Source organism: Nilaparvata lugens, chromosome 12 (assembly GCF_014356525.2).
Source record: "Nilaparvata lugens isolate BPH chromosome 12, ASM1435652v1, whole genome shotgun sequence".
In the NCBI taxonomy this organism is placed as follows: domain Eukaryota; kingdom Metazoa; phylum Arthropoda; class Insecta; order Hemiptera; family Delphacidae; genus Nilaparvata; species Nilaparvata lugens.
This window is the reverse complement of record NC_052515.1, coordinates 34,874,686-34,896,848: the sequence shown is the minus strand read 5'-3', so window position 1 is coordinate 34,896,848 and position 22,163 is coordinate 34,874,686. Positions and strand designations below refer to the sequence as shown.

The 22,163-nt window shown below is 37.3% G+C and overlaps 1 protein-coding gene across 2 annotated transcripts in view; it reads left to right on the top strand.

Annotated features, from left to right (window-relative positions):
• The window catches only part of LOC111053910 (NEDD8 ultimate buster 1), a 37,536-nt gene that overhangs the window by 9,464 nt on the left and 5,909 nt on the right, over nt 1-22,163 (top strand). The window contains exons 3-8 of one of the 2 annotated variants that reach the window (XM_039439399.1): nt 677-893; nt 3,717-3,874; nt 7,052-7,248; nt 10,018-10,179; nt 15,503-15,629; nt 18,284-18,491. In XM_039439399.1, coding sequence (XP_039295333.1) covers nt 677-893; nt 3,717-3,874; nt 7,052-7,248; nt 10,018-10,179; nt 15,503-15,629; nt 18,284-18,491 — 1,069 coding nt within the window. Of the gene's footprint in view, nt 1-676; nt 894-3,716; nt 3,875-7,051; nt 7,249-10,017; nt 10,180-12,088; nt 12,216-15,502; nt 15,630-18,283; nt 18,492-22,163 lie in introns of both variants that reach the window. The other variant, XM_039439398.1, reaches the window with a different exon arrangement.

The window sequence follows — 22,163 nt, the reverse complement described above, 5'->3', positions numbered from 1 at the left end:
GTTCGGACGAGTTCGGTAGTTTTCGGCCGATGCTAGTTCGGACGAAATCGGTTCCAGTGGACGACCCACCTCATGGCTCATACAGACAACTCTAACTTCTTCTTACTTTCGATGTCTTCACCACGGTCCGAGGATCTGGGAATTGTCCTGTTTTCTGTCGAATCAGGGTCGTCAATAGGCGAGTAGGCATAGCGTAGCGTAATGTAGAGAGGCCTTAACTTTTGTTATTTCATAGCATTGTAGATTAATTTTTCTACCGTCAAATTCGTCTGTAATCTACTTATTTTGTAAGATTGTTCACTTTGAATCTTGTAACCTGTGGCAAATAAACCAATGATTAACGAATATTGTGTGTGCAAATTGAAGCTGATAACCGATGTGCTGTGTTGAATTGAATTTTTCTATCATCAAATTTTTATGTACTGTAATTTTGTTCAACTTTGCTCACTTTTGATCTTGTATTTTTGTAGCAAATTTGAATAAATGACGATCATTGTGCGCAGATTGAAGCTGATAGCCGGCGGCCAGGTGCTGTGTCAAATTGAATAGATTGAATTGAATTTCTCTAGTGTCAAATTTGTATGTACTGTACTTATTTCGTAAGGTTGTTCGCTTTTAATCTTGTATATTGTGGCGAATTAACTGAATTCAAACGATTGACGAACATTGTGCGCAGATTGAAGCTAATAGCCGGCGGCCAGGTGATGAAATCGGACCAGCAGCTGATGATGTACGGCATCCAAAATGGCTGCCAGCTGATGGCAATTATCCTGGGCGCATGCGCCGGAGAGAAGTTGCGTGCGGAGGAGGTGCAACTGCGCTCCGTGCAACAGATGCGAGCCGACATTGGACTGCTCGCCAACAGCACCAACCAAGTCGATCCCTATCTACAGGTAGGCCTAATTTAGATCTTTGACTGTAATTTTTGCTTCAAAAATCACTTCCTAGAAAAGAAATACTCAGACAGGAATATTTGTTCAATAATTCTAGACATTTTTTAATAATTCATTCCCTCTAGACATTTTTTAATAATTCATTCCCTCTAGACATTTTTTGATAATTCATTCCCTCTTAGACATTTTTTAATAATTCATTCCCTCTAGACATTTTTTGATAGCCTAATTCATTCCCACTAGACATTTTTTAATAATTAATTTCGAGTGGGGTTATCCAGACTCCAGAAATGGGCATTGTGAGTAATTGTAGGAGAAACAATACGAACCAGTTGTCGGCAAATCTTTAAAGAATTGAAAATTCCGTTGTCTAGTCTATATATTTTTGAGTATATTTGAGATATATTTGTTCTATGAAGAAACATCAGCACGAGTTCAATATAGGAGAATTATTTCACAATAATTACGGAACTCAATACAGGCAAATCGTAAGAGATGAAGTTTACTACACAACTCTTTATCAGAGGGGAGTGAAAAGCGCTGGTATAAGATGATGCAGTGCTCTTCCAATGCATCTCAAGGGTCGATGTCAAACGAGGCAAACGACAGAAGAGTCCTGCGACAGTCGAGACCAGCGACGGTAGAGTCCGGCGACATTCGAGGCCAGTGACGGTAGAGGACTCCTGAAAAAGAGGCCTCAAATGTCGCCTGCGTTAGGCGACAGTTGAGGCCTCTCCAATTTTTGTACAGCCCCGACAGTCGAGACCTACGACGGGAGAGGACTCCTGAAAAAGAGGCCTCAAATGTCGCCTGCGTTAGGCGACAGTTGAGGCCTCTCCAATTTTTGTACAGCCCCGACAGTCGAGACCTACGACGGGAGAGGACTCCTGAAAAAGAGGCCTCAAATGTCGCCTGCGTTAGGCGACAGTAGAGGACTCTTCAATTTTCGTACACTCCCGACAGTCGAGGCCTACGACCGTAGAGGACTGTAAAACAGTCCTCTACTGTCGCAGGCCTCGGCTGTCGTCGGTCTCGACTGTCGCGCCCCCCATCTCAAGGGAATGAACGGTAAGGGTTCAAGATTAAAGTTGAAAAATTATATATTGTATATATGTGAATATTCAACTGCGGAATTTACTGCTCATTGCGAGCAACTGATTGTTTAGCGGATATAGTATTTTTGTAGAGACTTAAATTTTGATGAAACTACATACCCCTTTTATAGGCGGTCAATATTCGATTTAATAATACGAGTAATAATTAATTAATGACTAACTAAAGTCTGTTCAGCGAGCCGGGAGACAATGCAAACAAAATTGGGCTTGTGAGAGTCGATCTTGTAGCAGAAACACGGATTCATAGTGGTCACCTAACATCTTAAGATCACACACCTACCTACGTAGCTAAGAATACGTCTTCGGAAGACGTAGCCGTTATATCTCCCAATTTTGATGAAAGTGTGACAGAATAAATGAAAGCGTTGTGCACTGATATTCATATATTCAGCTAAGTTAACCTATATAAATCTCTTGCTGATGTATCTGTTTTAAATATAAGTTTTCATATTCTACTAATTTATTCATTGTTAGTTGAATTATCATTGTATTGTATGATTAGATTGGGTCGCCGCCAACCTGTCTCCCCGACAACTAAGCTCCTCGCTATTTTGATAACAGGCGTAGGTAAATCTTGTGGCAAAATATACCATTGCCGTCAACTAGTCTCCCCGACAGTTAATCCCCTACTAGAACGAAGGAGCTTAGTTGTCGGCGACAACTAAGCTCCCCGACAGTAAATCCCCTGCTGGATAGGCCTATGAGGGGTCTGGTTGTTGTGTTCTTACCCGACAACTAAGCTCCCCGACAGCTGATCCGCTATTGAACATTGAAACCAGCTTGAAGCGGGCGGGGAAGTACAGACACTGTTTCACACATTCTATGAATTCGATTATTAGAAGAAAAGCTTGTTGATGTTGTCACTTCTATCACTGCAAACATAAAATGAAAATAATAAACTGTATATCTTTCCGAATTTAACTGACTTGGAAATGTTCCTTATTGAATTGGCAAGCATTTTCAGAATGAGTTTGTACGTCTCGCAAGTGATTCCTGCATGTATGTATAGAATATAACATTATATCATCATGCACAACTCTGATCTGCAGTTTAGTCTTCAACTTATGGCATTCAAAACTTTGGATTGAAACTTTATACTCTTATATTTTTGTTTTTCCATGTAATGTGAATTGTAGGAATAATTCTACATTGATTCGTCACTGTTCTCTTTTGAATAACTATTCATTAATTTGTAACTATTCTCATTTGATTAATTATGATTGATCAAAGTTAATCTTGATTTTTTAATATGGTGATTTGAGGAAATCCATAGAGTAAGTGCATGAAATATATATGTCTGTTTACTCGTAAAAACTCTGGCACTCAGAGTGTGCTAGGAGCTTGGCTGTAGGGTTCGGTGACGACAACCAAGCTCCTTGCACGCTAGTGTCAACTAGTCTCCCCGACAGTAAATCTCCTACTGGTTCAGAGGGGAATAGTTGTCGGCACCATAGACGACAACTAAGTGCCTCGGACGCTGACGACAACCAAGCTCCCCGTCAGTTAAGCTCCTCTCTCAGGAGCTCAGTTGACGCCGTCAGTAAATCCCCCGAAATTGGTTCTAAAAGGAGCTTTACTGTCGGGGAGCTTAGTTGGCTCGTTCCCATTAGATTTATAGGATCAAGAATATATTGTAATATATGATTCATGAATACATCATTCATTGTTAGGATACTGTTTATAAATTATTTCTCTTTTCCTTTTCTAGATAACAGACCAAGCCGGTAATTCTTTGTACCTGCCAGACGAGGAGAGGCGATCTCTGGTGACAGCCATGACTCTTCACGAAAAAGGACGAGCTGCCATGAAAAGAAATGACTATGCACTGGCTTTGATCTTCCTACTTGAAGCTGACAAGGAGTTCAGGTATTTATTTCCTTCAGATTCATACAAACAACATTTAAAATCATTCTGTTTTATCAAGATTTTGTTACAAATTTATTTCAAGTTACAATCCTATTCCAATGTTTATATCGAATAAAAGTAAATACCGACTAAATCTGATATGACACACAATAAGTTTCGGTTGACGTGTGAGGTTCTCTGAACCTCTGGATCCTTGAATCCGTCCCTTCAAAACATAAATCTGATTTTGATTAGATTCATATGAATAATGTTTCAAATCATTGACATTGAAAATATAATTCCCAATCGGTAATAATGTTTCAAAACATCATATTTATTACGATTTTAGTACCATTTTCTTTTAGGTAGCAAATAAACTTATTTGGGTAGCCATACCGACTCAAACTGGAATCCCAAACAACTGTGACAGCGAAAATATAATTCCCATACATTCTAACAGGATTATTCATACTCGCTCGGCCGACTGAATATGGGAATAATCTCATGGCAATCATATTTTCACTTTTCACTGTCGTGTCCAGCTGTAAATTTCACCCGAGTACTATCAGAGTCTCAATCAAGTCCTGTTAATCAGTATTCAAGTGTCAGTATTTGAAAAATAATATCGAAGTCTCCAACAAACATAATCTATAGTGATATTTTTTTATATATTTTCAATTCAATTTATTTGCCATATATACAAGATTTATACAATTACAAATTCACATAATAATTGGGTACATCATACAGAAATTCAGAATATACTCTATTCTAGAAATAATAATAATAAATTAGATATAACATAACTGAAATCCCAGTTGTACTCATTTTACCGGCAGTAATTGCTAGCAGAGACATGTGTCTGATCGCTAGCAATGAGTTCAGTTCAAATCACGTTATAGAGTCAGTGGAAATGATAGGAAGGCATTGTTGGCAGTTTTCCTTTTCTGGTAGATAGCTGTGGTTCAAGTTATCCTAGAAAATTTGACTTAGTTGTTAGTTCTTGATAATTATCAATTTTATCAAAATAAGGGTGTGATCGCATTCAATTCTTATAGTTGACCAAACGAAGTGAGGTCTAAGATTCAAGTCGACGGTTTGGCATTTCTCTTAATGTTTAAATGTTTATATCGAATAAAAGTAAATACCGACTAAATCTGATATGACACACAATAAGTTTCGGTTGACGTGTGAGGTTCTTTGAACCTTTGGATCCTTGAATCCGTCCCTTCAAAACATAAATCTGATTTTGATTAGATTCATATGAATAATGTTTCAAATCATTGACATTGAGAATATAATTCGTTGATACAATTACAAATCATATGAATATGATCGGGATAGAACAACAGGCATAGCCTTTGGGATTCTGTTCCCAAATTTTGATAAATAATGAAATGTCCGAAAAAATAGGTTATGTTCTTACTGAGGAAATTTAAAGTTCAAAGTTCTGTCCAAGAATATATATTAGCTAGAAATTTTGAATTTAGAATGATTAAAATACCAAATATTATAGTCAAATTTTGCACTTAATATCACCGCACTTTGAATAAATTAAGTTATTTCAGAAAATTTTGAAGCCAAAAATATACACAACTTTCAACTAGGCACAGCTGTTACAAATATTTCAAAACATCCTATTTATTACGATTTTGGTACCATTTTCTTTTAGGTAGCAAATAAACTTATTTGGGTAGCCATACCGACTGAAACTGGAATCCCAAACAACTGTGACAGCGAAAATATAATTCCCATACATTCTAACAGGATTATTCATACTCGCTCGGCCGACTAAATATGGGAATAATCTCATGGGAATTATATTTTTACTTTTCACTGTCGTGTCCAGCTGTAAATTTCACCCGAGTACTATCAGAGTCTCAATCAAGTCCTGTTAATCAGTATTCAAGTGTCAGTACTTGAAAAATAATATTGAAGTCTCCAACAAACATAATCCATAGTGATATTCACATTATAGAGTCAGTGGAAATGATAGGAAGGCATTGTTGGCAGTTCTACTTTTCTAGTAGATAGCTGTGGTTCAAGTTATCCTAGAAAATTTGACTTAGTTGTCAATTCTTGATAATTATCAATTTTATCAAAATAAGGGTGTGATCGCATTCAATTCGTATAGTATGTGCAGATGAGAATCAAAATGTGGAAAAAGCAATAGGAGCTACAGACAGAGATGACAGAAATAATATTTCTTTACTTTAGGCTACAGACAAGTCACACGTGTTCCAATGGTACTTTCCAGAATTTGTTTTTTCGGCTCATGCATGATCTGACGTGCGCTTGCACATATACACATTAAATGTGATCACACCCATGAGCCACAGTATACATACAGTATGGAAACTTGGCTAGTACCCTGACGCAAAAATCCGCCATCTTGTTAGGAAGCGCCGCATTGTGATAGTATTGATGGTAGATTCGGATCACTTTAATGATCCGGATCAATTCGATCCGGATCTTCGACTTTACTTATTAGGGAGACAAAATGAAGACTAATTTTGATTGATTTCTCAAATCTGTTTGTAAATCTCAATTCTATTCTTAAAATACATATCTTACTTAGTATAACAGAGCAGAACAGAATTTGTTGTTTTATTTTTTAAATATTGGTGATCTTTATCTTTGATGTAGAACATATAGTTGAATCTCAATTAGGCCTATACTGATTACAAGAGCAACATTTGTATGAAAATAGCATAAGAGAATGGAATTTTCTTTTTTTTATATTGTAATGTAAAATTATAAAATCTAATTATGTTATTAATATTACGATGTATATTAGTATCTTATGCTATCCAACATTCTAGAGATACACCATCCCTCATCACAAGCTTTGCTTAAAGAGGGATGCAACAATATTATTTAGAATATGATATTTTATGTAAATATTCATTATTTTATAAAGAATTTGTATTTTATGTTTGTAAGTATGAATTGTATATTAATTTTTTGTTGACATTAATAAATTGAATTAAATTGAATTGAATTGATCTCGTTCACTGCCACGAGCCAATCAGAAGACCAGGATTGGAACTTCCCAAGGTCACGTGACGTGTCTAGTATTTGCGTCAAGTAAAAAGCATTGGTTAGATAGGCGTTTGATTACAAGTTTCCATTCTGTACCTATTCTGTGCTTGAGCGGCTGAACACAACAAATAATACTAATTGATGGTTTTGTTGCAGCTCATGCAGGTCTCAGCTGCTGGAACGTGTGGACAACTTTGCGCTGTTGAATATGGACATAGCGTGGTGTTACCTGTTTCTGGAGAACCTGGCTCTGTTGCCCGACGCCGAGCAGAGACTGAAGCAGTGCGAGGCCAAGTTCAAATACAGTTATGGGCCCAATCTGGAGCGCATTGTCGAGCTTAAAGGCAGTGCTGGTTAGTACTTGTAAACTAGACTCATCCTATTAACCTCTTCAGACCTAGTGTACAGTATTGTGTGCATATGGATTCTTCTCTATCCAGACCTTACCTCTCTCTCAAAATAGTTATTGCCTCAATTTCGCCCACATCACTTTTTATATTGTAAAGTGTAAATAAAAAGGCATTTATCTATCTATCTAAAATATAAGACGGTTAGAGCGTAGTTTGATACACTGTGGGTCCCAGGTTCAAATCCCGTTTCGACCAGATTTTTTTTGCAGACGATACTTATTGTTTTATCTTATTCTAATAATATTTCATTATAAAATTATTATTATTATTATTATTACTATATAGAATAATTAAATTGATTTATCAAATTAATTGGATAAATTATTTTAAAAAATCTTTAATATCAATACATAAATAACTATTATTATCTATGTTACAGATAACTCAACTATTTTAGTTGTGGACAATTTTTATAATCATAAAATTAATCAACAACTATTCCAGTTGTAGACAATATTTAACATCATAAACATTTCTTTAATCTCCAACTTCTTTTATTCATAACTATCAGTTATTATTTTAGTTATTTTTTAACTGAATTTTCAGTTTATCAGGTACAATAATTATTGTATTGTATACATTTTTTGTGCATTTTTGTGTCGCTCTACAGTGTCAAGTCTTTTGTTTTCCTTTAGGTATGAGATCGGAAACCTTAACATGAGAGCATTAACATTCTGCATAGGCATAACAAGCCATAAATAACATTGAATCCACTTTTCATGAAAAACATCATTAGCAACCTAATGTCATTGTCACCATCAAACGTATATAATTTAGAATCATTTTCCATCTCACCATCGTCTGTGAGACGGATTCATCATCTAAATTGCCTACTGCATAATTATTATTTCATTTTTCCGTCAGTTGACAGATGTCTTATAATTAATTATTAGAAAAGTTGTAATATATGTTTATATTGTAAATATGAAGACGATATAAAGGTACCTCCTTGATAAGTCCGGTGTCCCTGAAAACAGTGTTTCTAGCACTTTCAATGGAGAAAATAATAGATGACATGGCTAAATCCTCACAATATACTGTACTTACTGTACTGGCCCTTCTCATTAGATTGAAAGTTGTATTCATGAGCGAGGTCTACTGTTCGCAGAACTACTAGTATATATCAACCCAAGTATATATGAGTAAGTGGAAGCAGCCAGTTCTGACGAGGAACTATTGGCCACTATTCACTCTTACACGACTGAAGTCGCTAAGAGACTACGACTCCAGTCTCTTAGACTTCGACAGGAGTCGCAGTTTCTCTGTGACGCAGCATGTGTTTTCAAATGGTGACACTTATGCATATGTTGGCTGGTCCAGCCTGCAATGTGACCAGTGTCCAATGTAGGCAAGCGTTGACAAACGACTGATCCACACACTGGCACTGGTTGTCATTGGCCTTCATTGGGCCAACATGTGGATGCGGCATTAGACCAGTCGATTCTAGAATCTACAACCTTGTGACTGAGAGACTGAGACGCTCGGTGACTCGACGTGTCAATCAATCAATCAAATTTCATTCATTCAGTTACTTGCATAAAAAAGACAAGCTTCGCAACATTGAATCGTCACAATCAATAATAAAACACAGAACATATAGTGCAAGGTCGTTGGTCGAGAAGAGACTTGAGTTTCGAACTACCGAGTATTTTTAATGAAGTGAGATTAGGATTTGGAGCTGAACAGCGTGATGTTATAAAGGATTATGGTTGTAGACTTTAATGGTTAAAGCACAGAGAAATGAAACAAATTCTCTCTGGTTTGGTTTAAGCATTTTGTTTCTATTTTCTGTGGTTGAAAGTTATAGGAGGTATTGAGAGAAAATGTACGAGCAAACATTTAATATAGATTCTGTTGGAGAGGATTGAAGAGGCATGAAACTAGAGTAGTGACAATGAGCAAGATAAGCTAGTATCTCAACTGGAGTTGTAGGATTTGAATCGCGTATGTGTGAGTAGTGCCTAAGCTTTACTAGATTGATGATGGTGTAACAACTGATACTAGTTTCTCAAAACCATCTCATACATCAGTAGCTGTGACAATTTCAAGTCGTTTCCACCAAAAATATAGATACTTTGTCACTTCAATACAGATATGTAGTTTTCTATTCGATGTTATAAGCAATCTGTTTATTTACAGACTGTAGTGCTTTCGAGTTTCATGAACTCATTCTTTTGAGAATGAGTACATAGTTGAGATTGTAATGATTTGCATGCAACATGTTGTCTGTTGCAGGCAAAGAGGCAACACTGTTGATGCGTCTTAATCTTTTGCAAGGAATTATTGCAGCTCTTCTATCATAGTTTAGATGTAATGAATTCCATGCAACATGTTGCAAGGAATTGTGCACTTTCATCATAGTTGTATCATGCAACATGTTGTTCGTTTGTTGCAGGCAAGGCAACATTGTTGTTGCGTCTGCATCTGTTGCAAGGAATTGTTACAGCTCTTCCATCATAGTTTAGATGTAATGAATACCATGCAACATGTTGCAAGGAATTGTGCTCTTTCATCATAGTTGTATCATGCAACATGTTGTTCGTTTGTTGCAGGCAATGAGGCAACATTGTTGATGCGCCTTAATCTTTTGCAAGGAATTATTGCAGCTCTTCTATCATATTTTAGATGTAATGAATTCCATGCAACATGTTGCAAGTAATTGTGCTCTTTCATCATAGTTGTATCATGCAACATGTTGTTCGTTTGTTGCAGGCAATGAGGCAACATTGTTGTTGCGTCTGCATCTGTTGCAAGGAATCGTGCTATTCCACCAGAACAAGACTGACGCCGCCCTCATTCTACTCAACGAAGCCAAAGCTGAGCTCACCAGTCTCAAACAGATCGACTCTAGTCTGCCCGTTCTGCTCCAAATGGGTTAGTTCAATATTATTAATCAAATTTAGTCTGAATATAACAACTTTTTAAATAGGGGTTTATGTTCGTAGGTTTTTGTTGTTTGTAGGTGTTGATGTTACAAACCTTATAAAACATTGACAATATTTATATTCATATTATTTTGTCATTTGAACAAAGACATTCATCATTTATTTGATATGATTTTTTAATTATAGGCTCGAGTCTTCAACTCAAGAAACAAGACTCCATAGTTTCTTGAACTCATTTTTAACAATCACTGTTGAATGACTCATTTCCAACAGTCTGTAAGGGTAGCCACTAATAGGTCTTGTCAGTGTGCTGAACAAGTATGTACACACATTTCGTCATACATTGTTGTGTCATCACAGCAAAAGGCTTCAATCATAATTTTTTATTACTTTTAAATAATTAAATTACGCAGTCTGATTTTTATGATTAAAAGCTATTAGCTTCTACTCACGTTTGTGAAGCGCTTTTGGACGCTAGGCCCTTTTTCAACACTGGTTGACACTGCCGTTGTGGAATTCATAGTTTAGTAAGCAGCGTGGGTTGTAGGAGTGGCGGGATTATTTGAATGGTTGGCGGCGGGGGTGGCGGGAATGTTTGAATTTGTAAGTTATTGGAGTAGGAGGTTGAAGAGGCTGTGGGACTTGAAATTTGTCGGTTCATTGGGGTGTTGGGATCTCTTTTGACACGGAAGAGTCAATCAGTGTTGAGAAAGGGTCTAGTGTCCAAAAGCGCTCCACAAACGTAAGTGAAAGCTAATCCTATAGGTGCGTACAGATTTACGCGCCGCGAACATGAGCAATTCACTTTTAATCAGCTGATGCCAAGCTTTTTATATCTGTATCTTACCGTTTCTGTAAAAATACAGATATAGTCAGCTGATTAAAAGTGAATTGCTCATGTTCGCGGCGCGTATATCTGTACGCACCTTATTATATTAAGCGAGCAATTCCTTTATATATTTTTATATTTATCTGGTTATTTTTTTATATTTGGTTATGTGGTTATTTATGTCCAACGAATCTCGAAAACGGCTCTAACGATTCTCACGAAATTTGGAACATAGTAGGTTTATGATATAAAAATTCGATTGCACTAGGTCTCATCCCTGGGAAAACTCACAGAAGGACATTAAAAGGATAATTCATCCTTGGAAAAACAGCTGAGACTTTCGTCGTCTGTGGATAATAAAAGTGAGTGATCGAAATCAAAATATCTCATCCCCGAAATTCATAAACTGACGTATAGCCAGCTGTAAAATAGAAACATGGCCTTCCCCATAATAAAAACTATTGGTCCTTCTCCAATCATTTTAAAGAATTGTGTTTTGTTTATCAATAAATAAAGAGCGAAGCTCGGTGCCCCGATATTAGCTGTGCCCCAACTATAGAATTATTCATCATAAATCAGCTGACAAGTGATTACACAGATGAGTGGAGAAGCCAGTCTATTGCTGTATTTCCATAAGGTCTATAGTTTCAATCAGGTACTTGTGGATGAGAATACTGCGTGAGGTCTACTGTTCACAGAACTACTAGTATTGTTGATTAAAAAAAATTTTAAAATAGTTGAGGAATTTTTTTATCAGATGGAAAGATTATCACGAAACTGGATAAATCATCATATATGGGATACAGATTGAAACGTGAACTGAGTTTATTAGCATAAGTGAGTTTTTGATCTTGGAGAAAACAAATAACAGTTTTTAAGAGTAAATTATTATTCAACTGTGAATTGTGATTCAACTGAATCAACTAGAACAGGTGACATCAGATACTTGTGGATGAGAAACTGTGTGAGGTCTACTGTTCACAGAAGTACTAGTATCCTATGTTTCCATTAATTTATTCATTTTGTTCATTTTGTAGTGCATTTTCTTTAATAATTATTGCTGTTTCAGGCTTTACTCCGGCAGAAGGCAGATTGGGCCTTCGTGCTACCAAAGGTCACGTGGAGGAGGCGATCGCCCACATTGAGAAGCGCAGACAAGAACTGAAGGCAGCTCGTGAGAGGGACGGCCTTGAACGGTCAGTACCACTTTCTTACTAAGGGCCGTTTGCACAGTGTAAGTTTAAGCTAAAGCTTAAACCAAATCTGGATTTTTTTATTTAAACTAAAATTCCGTTTGCACAGTATCAGTTTAAACTCTGTATTGAGTTTAAACTCTGGGAAAGTTTAAGGAGCTCCGCCCCATCTATGCAAAGTTCAATTTTAGATTCCCAATTATAAGGCTTCAGATAAAATTTAAACAAAAAATTTCAAGTGGAAAAGATTGAGCATAAAAATCTCTACAATTAATGTTCAGTGACATTTTCACCTAAAATTGGAAATAAGCTCGAAATTCGAGAAAATGTGTTTATCCAATAAAGCAAACTGTTGGCAACTGTTGATTCTATTAAATCATTCACTATGGAGAGATAGCAGACTACGTGTGTCTCCAGCGTTATTGTCCTGTCACCAACTGGCAGATCTTTGAATAGTAGACTTGGAATGCGCATGTACACTTGCGTCAGGTGATATTTTTTTATAACTGCAAGGAAAGTTGTGTGAGTGCGCCACACCAGATTTTTACTCTAATATTGGCGTATGAAGGAGGCTCCTTTCCACAAGATCCAATCAGAGAAGCCGTCTTTTCTAAAGAGCCTTCTCTGATTGGTTTTCGTCAAACTAATCAGGGTTAGAATTTAGCCTGCTTTTGTGCAACCGAGCCTTAAAGTCGTTGCCAAGGACTTTAGTGAGATCCACGTTATAATGGTAGTGTTTGATTAGCAATTGTATTGCTATCCTTGTCTATCATTCAACAAAGCGGATACCGCTATCTCTTTCTCGCTTTGCTCTGTTGCCAGATCGCCATTTAACAATGTAGAATTAATAATTAATTAACAAAATATATTTAATCTTGATTATGAAAATGCATTATGAAATCATTGAAAAATATGATTTATTGCTTTATAAAATATAATTGATTATTTTAAACGAGAATGAACAGTTAATATTACATCAATAAACCGGTATCAGTCACCCTCCATAGAAGGCATCGACAAAACAGAACATCGGCAACGTTGTTCTCCTATCTTTCTCCACTGTTATTATAACGTGGACCTCACTATAAATATCCCATGGTATAGGGCGTTTATGTCGCAGCTTTTACTGTTAACTCAAGCCGATTATTGTCGATTTTTAATGTTTTGTTGGAGTGAGAGTGTATGAACGGCACAATATGAGAGACTACCAGCGTCTCACAGCATCACGGAAAAGAACTAAGTGGACTATCGGCTTGAGATAACAGTAAAAGTTGCGACATAAACGCCCTATACCATGGGATATCTACATACTTGAATACTTGAAGTCGTTGTCAAGGTCTGTAGATAGGCAGTGTCAAAAATCTTCTATCTCATACATTAACTAAAAATGATATAAACTCATAAACTTGCCCAAAAAGGGCGAAACATAATGACTACATCTTTACTCTCGTAGTGCTCCTAGCAAAGTGTCCTCCGGAACGTAATCTGGTCTCTCGAATGGGGAATCCCCACTACTGTATTTAGAAACAGGTCTCCTATTGGGCGAATGGAATCAATTTGACCAATCGTCGCGTGGCTTCTACAGCCTTTGGACCAAATAGTAACTGCAAAATCGGTAGTTTGTTATAATTTCAATGCTTGCTGTTTTCCAACTTATCGCATATTATGTCGCGACAAGAAGGCTAAGTTTTAGAGATAATTCCATAATCTACATTCCTCGACGACTCGGAGCCACAATTTTTAAATATCTATCATGGGAAACTCGAAGTCATGGCCGTTCATAATAGAGAGAGAAAATAATTTATTTCGCTAACTCACTTACAATAATGGCTCTAGTCTATTGCGTATTAAATTTACTATTATAACTTTGGAAAAGGCCTGAATTAAAGAGAGTGCCCGGCACAGTACACACCTTTCGTCATACATTGTTGTGTCATCACAGCAAAAGGCTTCAATCATAATTTTTTATTACTTTTAAATAATTAAATTACGCAGTCTGATTTTTATGATTAAAAGCTATTAGCTTCTACTCACGTTTGTGAAGCGCTTTTGGACGCTAGGCCCTTTTTCAACACTGGTTGACACTTCCGTTGTGGAATTCATAGTTAGTAAGCAGCGTGGGTTGTAGGAGTGGCGGGATTATTTGAATGGTTGGCGGCGGGGGTGGCGGGCATGATTTCAGGTTATTGGAGTAGGAGGTTGAAGAGACTGTGGGACTTGAAATTTGTCGGTTCATTGGGGTGTTGGGATCTCTTTTGACACGGAAGAGTCAATCAGTGTTGAGAAAGGGTCCAAAAGCGCTCCAAAAACGTAAGTAAAAGCTAATCCTATTATATTAAGCGAGCAATTCCTGTATATATTTTTATATTTATCTGGTTATTTTTTATATCTGGTTATGTGGTTATTTATGTCCAACAAATCTCGAAAACGGCTCTAACGATTCTCACGAAATTTGGAACATAGTAGGTTTATGATATAAAAATTCGATTGCACTAGGTCTCATCCCTGGGAAAAATCGCAGAATGACATTAAAAGGATAATTAATCCTTGGAAAACAGCTGAGACTTTCGTCGTCTGTGGATAATAAAAGTGAGTGATCGAAATCAAAATATCTCATCCCCGAAATTCATAAACTGCCGTATAGCCAGCTGTAAAATAGAAACATGGCCTTCCCCATAATAAAAACTATTGGTCCTTCTCCAATCATTTTAAAGAATTGTGTTTTGTTTATCAATAAATTAATAAATAAAGAGCGAAGCTCGGTGCCCCGATATTAGCTGTGCCCCGACTATAGAATTATTCATCATAAATCAGCTGACAAGTGATTACACTGATGAGTGGAGAAGCCAGTCTATTGCTGTATTTCCATAAGGTCTATAGTTTCAATCAGGTACTTGTGGATGAGAATACTGCGTGAGGTCTACTGTTCACAGAACTACTAGTATTGTTGATTAAAAAAAATTAATTTTAAAATAGTTGAGGAATTTTTTTATCAGATGGAAAGATTATCACGAAACTGGATAAATCATCATATATGGGATACAGATTGAAACGTGAACTGAGTTTATTAGCATAAGTGAGTTTTTGATCTTGGAGAAAACAAATAACAGTTTTTAAGAGTAAATTATGATTCAACTGAATCAACTAGAACAGGTGACATCAGATACTTGTGGATGAGAAACTGTGTGAGGTCTACCGTTCACAGAAGTACTAGTATCCTATGTTTCCATTAATTTATTCATTTTGTTGATTTTGTAGTGCATTTTCTTTAATAATTATTGTTGTTTCAGGCTTTACTCCGGCAGAAGGCAGATTGGGCCTTCGTGCTACCAAAGGTCACGTGGAGGACGCAATCGTTCACATTGAGAAGCGCAGACAAGAACTGAAGGCAGCTCGTGAGAGGGACGGCCTTGAACGGTCAGTACCACTTTCCTGCTTAGGGCCGTTTGCACAGTGTAAGTTTAAGCTAAAGCTTAAACCAAATCTGGATTTTTTTATTTAAACTAATATTCCGTTTGCACAGTATCAGTTTAAACTGATATTTATCTCGGGCCACTCCCGTGTTTCGGATGGACACGTTAAGCCGTCGGTCCCGGCTGCCTAAAAAGCAGTCGTTAGGTCATGTCAGAGGCCCTGAAATTGATCAGTTGCGACCTGAAAACTCTGACACCAGACCTGAGCCAGCCAGGTCACTCGATATTATTATTATTTTTTAGTTTAAACTCTGTATTGAGTTTAAACTCTGGGAAAGTTTAAACCTCTAAAGCAGGAGGTTCAAACCAGATAATTTGGATTAACTTGACACCTGTAAAGATTTGATGAGGAAACAGCTGATAGTAAATTATTATTTTAATGTAAAAATAATTGTAATAGAGGAATTGATATACAGTGAGTTTTTAATGCAATTAATAAAGATGACTGCGAAGATATTTTGGAACTGAGAAAAATTGGGTAAAAAACGAATCATTTAAATTTCTGGAATGATAGAGAATTTTTTAACAGTTTTGATTGAGTAAAGCAAGTGCCAATTTAGTATTTTGATTGAATAAACCACTTGATAGAAATTAAGACAATTTTTAACAATGGTCTTTGATCAGAAAACATGTTTTTATTAACAGATAACTGAAATATATTGCTTTCGAGAGATTTCTAATAAACGAGGAAGACCGTAGTGTAGATTCAAGCGTAACAAAATAGCTTTTTTATCTTATATTCTAAAATATATTTTGTGGTGCCAACTAAACATAAGTTTTTAAAGAAGTTCTTGATCGCTTTTCACTTTTATTACCGTACAGCTTACAGCTCTGTGGATTTTGAACAAGAACAAGGAAATACTAAAATAGTAGCTACATAACCTCAATTTACTGATGGTTTGTAAACATATAACAAATTTCCTGTTAAAATCAGCCTTCCTGATATTATAAACGATGACATTCTATTACCAACTTAACGCTAAACTAGTTTAACTTAAAATGGATTAGTAAATGCACTGAAAAAACCGATTCAAGTTTAAACTTTCAGATTAACTTAAACTCGATTAACTTAATCGAGTTTGACAATATATAATGTGCAAATGGCCCTTACTTGAATACTTAGGCCCAGTTGCACAAAAGCCGGTTAAATCTTAGTTGTGGTTATTTCCACAAGAACCAATCATAGAAGCCGTCTTTTCTAAAAAGCCTTCTCTGATTGGTTTTCGTCAAACTAATCAGGATTAGAATTCAGCCTGCTTTTGTGCAACCGAGCCTTAAAGTCGTTGCCAAGGACTTTAGTGAGATCCACGTTATAATGGTAGTGTTTGATTAGCAATTGTATTGCTATCCTTGTCTATCATTCAACAAAGCGGATACCGCTATCTCTTTCTCGCTTTGCTCTGTTGCCAGATCGTCATTTAACGATGTAGAATTAATAATTAATTAACAAAATATATTTAATCTTGATTATGAAAATGCATTATGAAATCATTGAAAAATATGATTTATTGCATTATAAAATATAATTGATTATTTTAAACGAGAATGAACAGTTAATATTACATCAATAAACCGGTATCAGTTACCCTCCATAGAAGGCATTGACAAGACAGAACATCGGAAACGTTGTTCTCCTATCTTTCTCCACTGTTATTATAACGTGGACCTCACTATAAATATCCCATGGTATAGGGCGTTTATGGCGTAACTTTTACTGTTATCTCAAGCCGATTATTGTCGATTATTACTGTTATGTTAGGGTGAGAGTGTATGAACGGCACAATATGAGAGACTACCAGCGTCTCACAGCATCACGGGAAAGAACTACGCGAACTATCGGCTTGAGATAACAGTAAAAGTTGCGACATAAACGCCCTATACCATGGGATATCTACTTACTTGAATACTTGAAGTCGTTGTCAAGGACTGGGGTCTGTAGACAGGCAGTGTCAAAAATCTTCTGTCTCATACATTTAGAAAAACTGCATGGATAAACCACATTGTGAGTTCCACGTTATAATGCACCGGATTAACGTTGGTGTTGCTAGCTTGTTTATCATCTTCGTCTCATCTTTGTATCATATTCCTATATGCCACATTATAATGGCAGTATTTGATTAACATTGGTGTTGCTAGCCTTGTTTATCATCTTCGTCTCATCTTTGTATCATATTCCTATATGCCACATTATAATGGCAGTATTTGATTAACATTGGTGTTGCTAGCCTTGTTTATCATCTTCGTCTCATCTTTGTATCATATTCCTATATGCCACATTATAATGGCAGTATTTGATTAACATTGGTGTTGCTAGCCTTGTTTATCATCTTCGTCTCATCTTTGTATCATATTCCTATATGCCACATTATAATGGCAGTATTTGATTAACATTGGTGTTGCTAGCCTTGTTTATCATCTTCGTCTCATCTTTGTATCATATTCCTATATGCCACATTATAATGGCAGTATTTGATTAACATTGGTGTTGCTAGCCTGTTTATCATCTTCGTCTCATCTTTGTATCATATTCCTATATGCCACATATAATGGCCCTTATTCTTTTCGATTCCTTATTTTATTCTATTGTTTGTGTTGCAGTGAGAGCCGTAAGATGGGCAAATGTGTGGACGGGCAGCAGTGGGTGAGCGAGGTGGTGGTGTCGCAGTTGGTGGGCATGGGCTTCCAGAGGGAGTTGGCCGTCGAGGCGGCAAGAAACAGCAATAATGTCATTCATGAGGCCATCACGCTCATCAACGAGCAGCCACATGTGCTCACGCAACAGCTCATGCGCACGCTGTTGCACAAGGTCAGTTGCCACATCAACGATCAACTAGGTCTATAGTGAGGTCCACGTTATAATGGCAGTGAAGAAAGATATGAGAACAACGTTGCCAAATTGCCTTAATTTTGTCATAGCTGTTATTCATTCATCCCATTAAATTCGATCCGATATTAATTTTATTTCCTTTGATAAAATAGATAATCAATTTCATTTCAAATTAATTAAATTGATCAATAAAATAATTTTTTTCATAATTTGAATCTAAACTATGCTTACTTAACTGAGATCAGATTTACAGACCTGAAATGGCGGCTAATTTGAAAAGCTGTGATACACCAATCTGAACTTCAAAACAACAGCAGTTAAGTTATTCGGTAGGTATTGTGTTCCAATTTCTTTTAAAAATAATAGAAAAATAGAAATCGTATATATAATAAAATAATTTCAATGGAAATAACTCTGAAATAGCCTTTCAATATTATTCATACCGGTCATAAAGCGGTCGTCACACCAACGTCTGCTAGCGGTAGTGAGCTCGCTCCCGCGGAGGTAGTTTTTCTGGAAGCAGTTCACACCAAAAACGTCCGCCAGCGGTAGTTTGGTTTTGTTCTTGTTTTGATGAGGCTGGTTGTCTAGAAGTGGGGAAGGCCGGCAACCAGAGCGCTACCGATGGCGAAGTTCTGGAGTTCGCTTTCCATGTTATTAGATTGGCCACGTCAGACCGAGCTCACTACCGCTAGCGGTACTCCCACTGGGAGACGTTTCAAAAGTTCGCCTGGCTCGCGAAGTGAAACTACCGCCGAGGTACTACCTCCGCGGTAGCGAGCTCGGTGTGACCTGCACAACTTAATAACATGGAAGGCGAGTTTTTTGACTCCGCTCCCGCCGCGGACGCAAGCTCGGTGTGACCTGCCCTTAAGTGTAGGCCTAACCTATTCCGGTAAACTCAAGCATGGACGAAGTTTAAGGTGCGTAAAGATATACGCGCCTCCAACACGCTTCGCAGTCGCTCCACGCACGCTCCGCAATCGCTCCGATCATGAACGGTACGGGAGATGTTAGCTCTTCTCGCGTTCCACTCTTGCTCCCCGGTCGATCATCAATCGATCTACTCGAGTGACGTTCGATTGCGGAGCAGAGCGAAAGTCTGTACGCACCTTTAGGGTGGTCTCAAAGTTATCAACTTTTAAAGTGTCATTAAAAGTATAATTTGTTTTTCTCATACGTTAATTTCTAAAAATTATCTCATTTATCTAATGAATTATACGACTCCTCTACTTTAGCATTCTGTTATAAATCAAAATAAAACATGGCGGCTGAGGATTGTTTCTCTACTTCTGTACAGTCACTGTCAAAAGTGAAATAAAATATTTCTATATGCCACATATAATGGCCCTTATTCTTTTCGATTCCTTATTTTATTCTATTGTTTGTGTTGCAGTGAGAGCCGTAAGATGGGCAAATGTGTGGACGGGCAGCAGTGGGTGAGCGAGGTGGTGGTGTCGCAGTTGGTGGGCATGGGCTTCCAGAGGGAGTTGGCCGTCGAGGCGGCAAGAAACAGCAATAATGTCATCATGAGGCCATCACGCTCATCAACGAGCAGCCACATGTGCTCACGCAACAGCTCATGCGCACGCTGTTGCACAAGGTCAGTTGCCACATCAACGATCAACTAGGTCTATAGTGAGGTCCACGTTATAATGGCAGTGAAGAAAGATATGAGAACAACGTTGCCAAATTGCCTTAATTTTGTCATAGCTGTTATTCAATTCATCCCATTAAATTCGATCCGATATTAATTTTATTTCCTTTGATAAAATAGATAATCAATTTCATTTCAAATTAATTAAATTGATCAATAAAATAATTTTTTTCATAATTTGAATCTAAACTATGCTTACTTAACTGAGATCAGATTTACAGACCTGAAATGGCGGCTAATTTGAAAAGCTGTGATACACCAATCTGAACTTCAAAACAACAGCAGTTAAGTTATTCGGTAGGTATTGTGTTCCAATTTCTTTTAAAAATAATAGAAAAATAGAAATCGTATATATAATAAAATAATTTCAATGGAAATAACTCTGAAATAGCCTTTCAATATTATTCATACCGGTCATAAAGCGGTCGTCACACCAACGTCTGCTAGCGGTAGTGAGCTCGCTCCCGCGGAGGTAGTTTTTCTGGAAGCAGTTCACACCAAAAAACGTCCGCCAGCGGTAGTTTGGTTTTGTTCTTGTTTTGATGAGGCTGGTTGTCTAGAAGTGGGGGAAGGCCGGCAACCAGAGCGCTACCGATGGCGAAGTTCTGGAGTTCGCTTTCCATGTTATTAGATTGGCCACGTCAGACCGAGCTCACTACCGCTAGCGGTACTCCCACTGGGAGACGTTTCAAAAGTTCGCCTGGCTCGCGAAGTGAAACTACCGCCGAGGTACTACCTCCGCGGTAGCGAGCTCGGTGTGACCTGCACAACTTAATAACATGGAAGGCGAGTTTTTTGACTCCGCTCCCGCCGCGGACGCAAGCTCGGTGTGACCTGCCCTTAAGTGTAGGCCTAACCTATTCCGGTAAACTCAAGCATGGACGAAGTTTAAGGTGCGTAAAGATATACGCGCCTCCAACACGCTTCGCAGTCGCTCCACGCACGCTCCGCAATCGCTCCGATCATGAACGGTACGGGAGATGTTAGCTCTTCTCGCGTTCCACTCTTGCTCCCCGGTCGATCATCAATCGATCTACTCGAGTGACGTTCGATTGCGGAGCAGAGCGAAAGTCTGTACGCACCTTTAGGGTGGTCTCAAAGTTATCAACTTTTAAAGTGTCATTAAAAGTATAATTTGTTTTTCTCATACGTTAATTTCTAAAAATTATCTCATTTATCTAATGAATTATACGACTCCTCTACTTTAGCATTCTGTTATAAATCAAAATAAAACATGGCGGCTGAGGATTGTTTCTCTACTTCTGTACAGTCACTGTCAAAAGTGAAATAAAATATTTCTGACCAACTGACAACATAGCAAAGCTTGAGAGAGATAGCGCTATCTGTTTTGTTGCATGTTAGACAAGGATAGCAACACTATTGTCAATCGTACACTGCCATTATAACGTGGACCTCACTATAGGTGTATAGTGAGGTCCACGTTATAATGGCAGTGTTTGATTGTTTGTTTTGTTTGTTTTGTTTTACAAGTTCGTCATAATAAATTATGAAACTGTATTAAGGGAGCAACGCTCCCGCAGTATATGACACGTCAAAGTTTAATCTAATATAATACTACCATCCTTCATATTTCAACACTACGGTCAATAGAACATAACAGATTTCACATAACATACATTAATCACACATTAACCAACAAGGAAGTCTGCTAATCTGTAAGGACACAATACAATAAGGAATTCTCTAAGTGTTTTTTTGAACTTCTTCAAGCCCTCAATTTCTCTTACGTGAGATGGAATCGAATTGAATATTTTCATTCCCATATAAAACGGGCCACTCTCCAGCATGCAGACTAGCAATGGTTTTGCTATCCTCGTCTATCATTCAACAAAGCGGATTGCGATATCTCTTTCACGCTTTCTTTTTGCCATATCGTCTTTCAACAATGTAGAATTAATAATTAAATAACAAAATACTTCATCCCAATTATGAAAATTCATTATAAAATTATTGAAAAATAATATTTCTTGCTT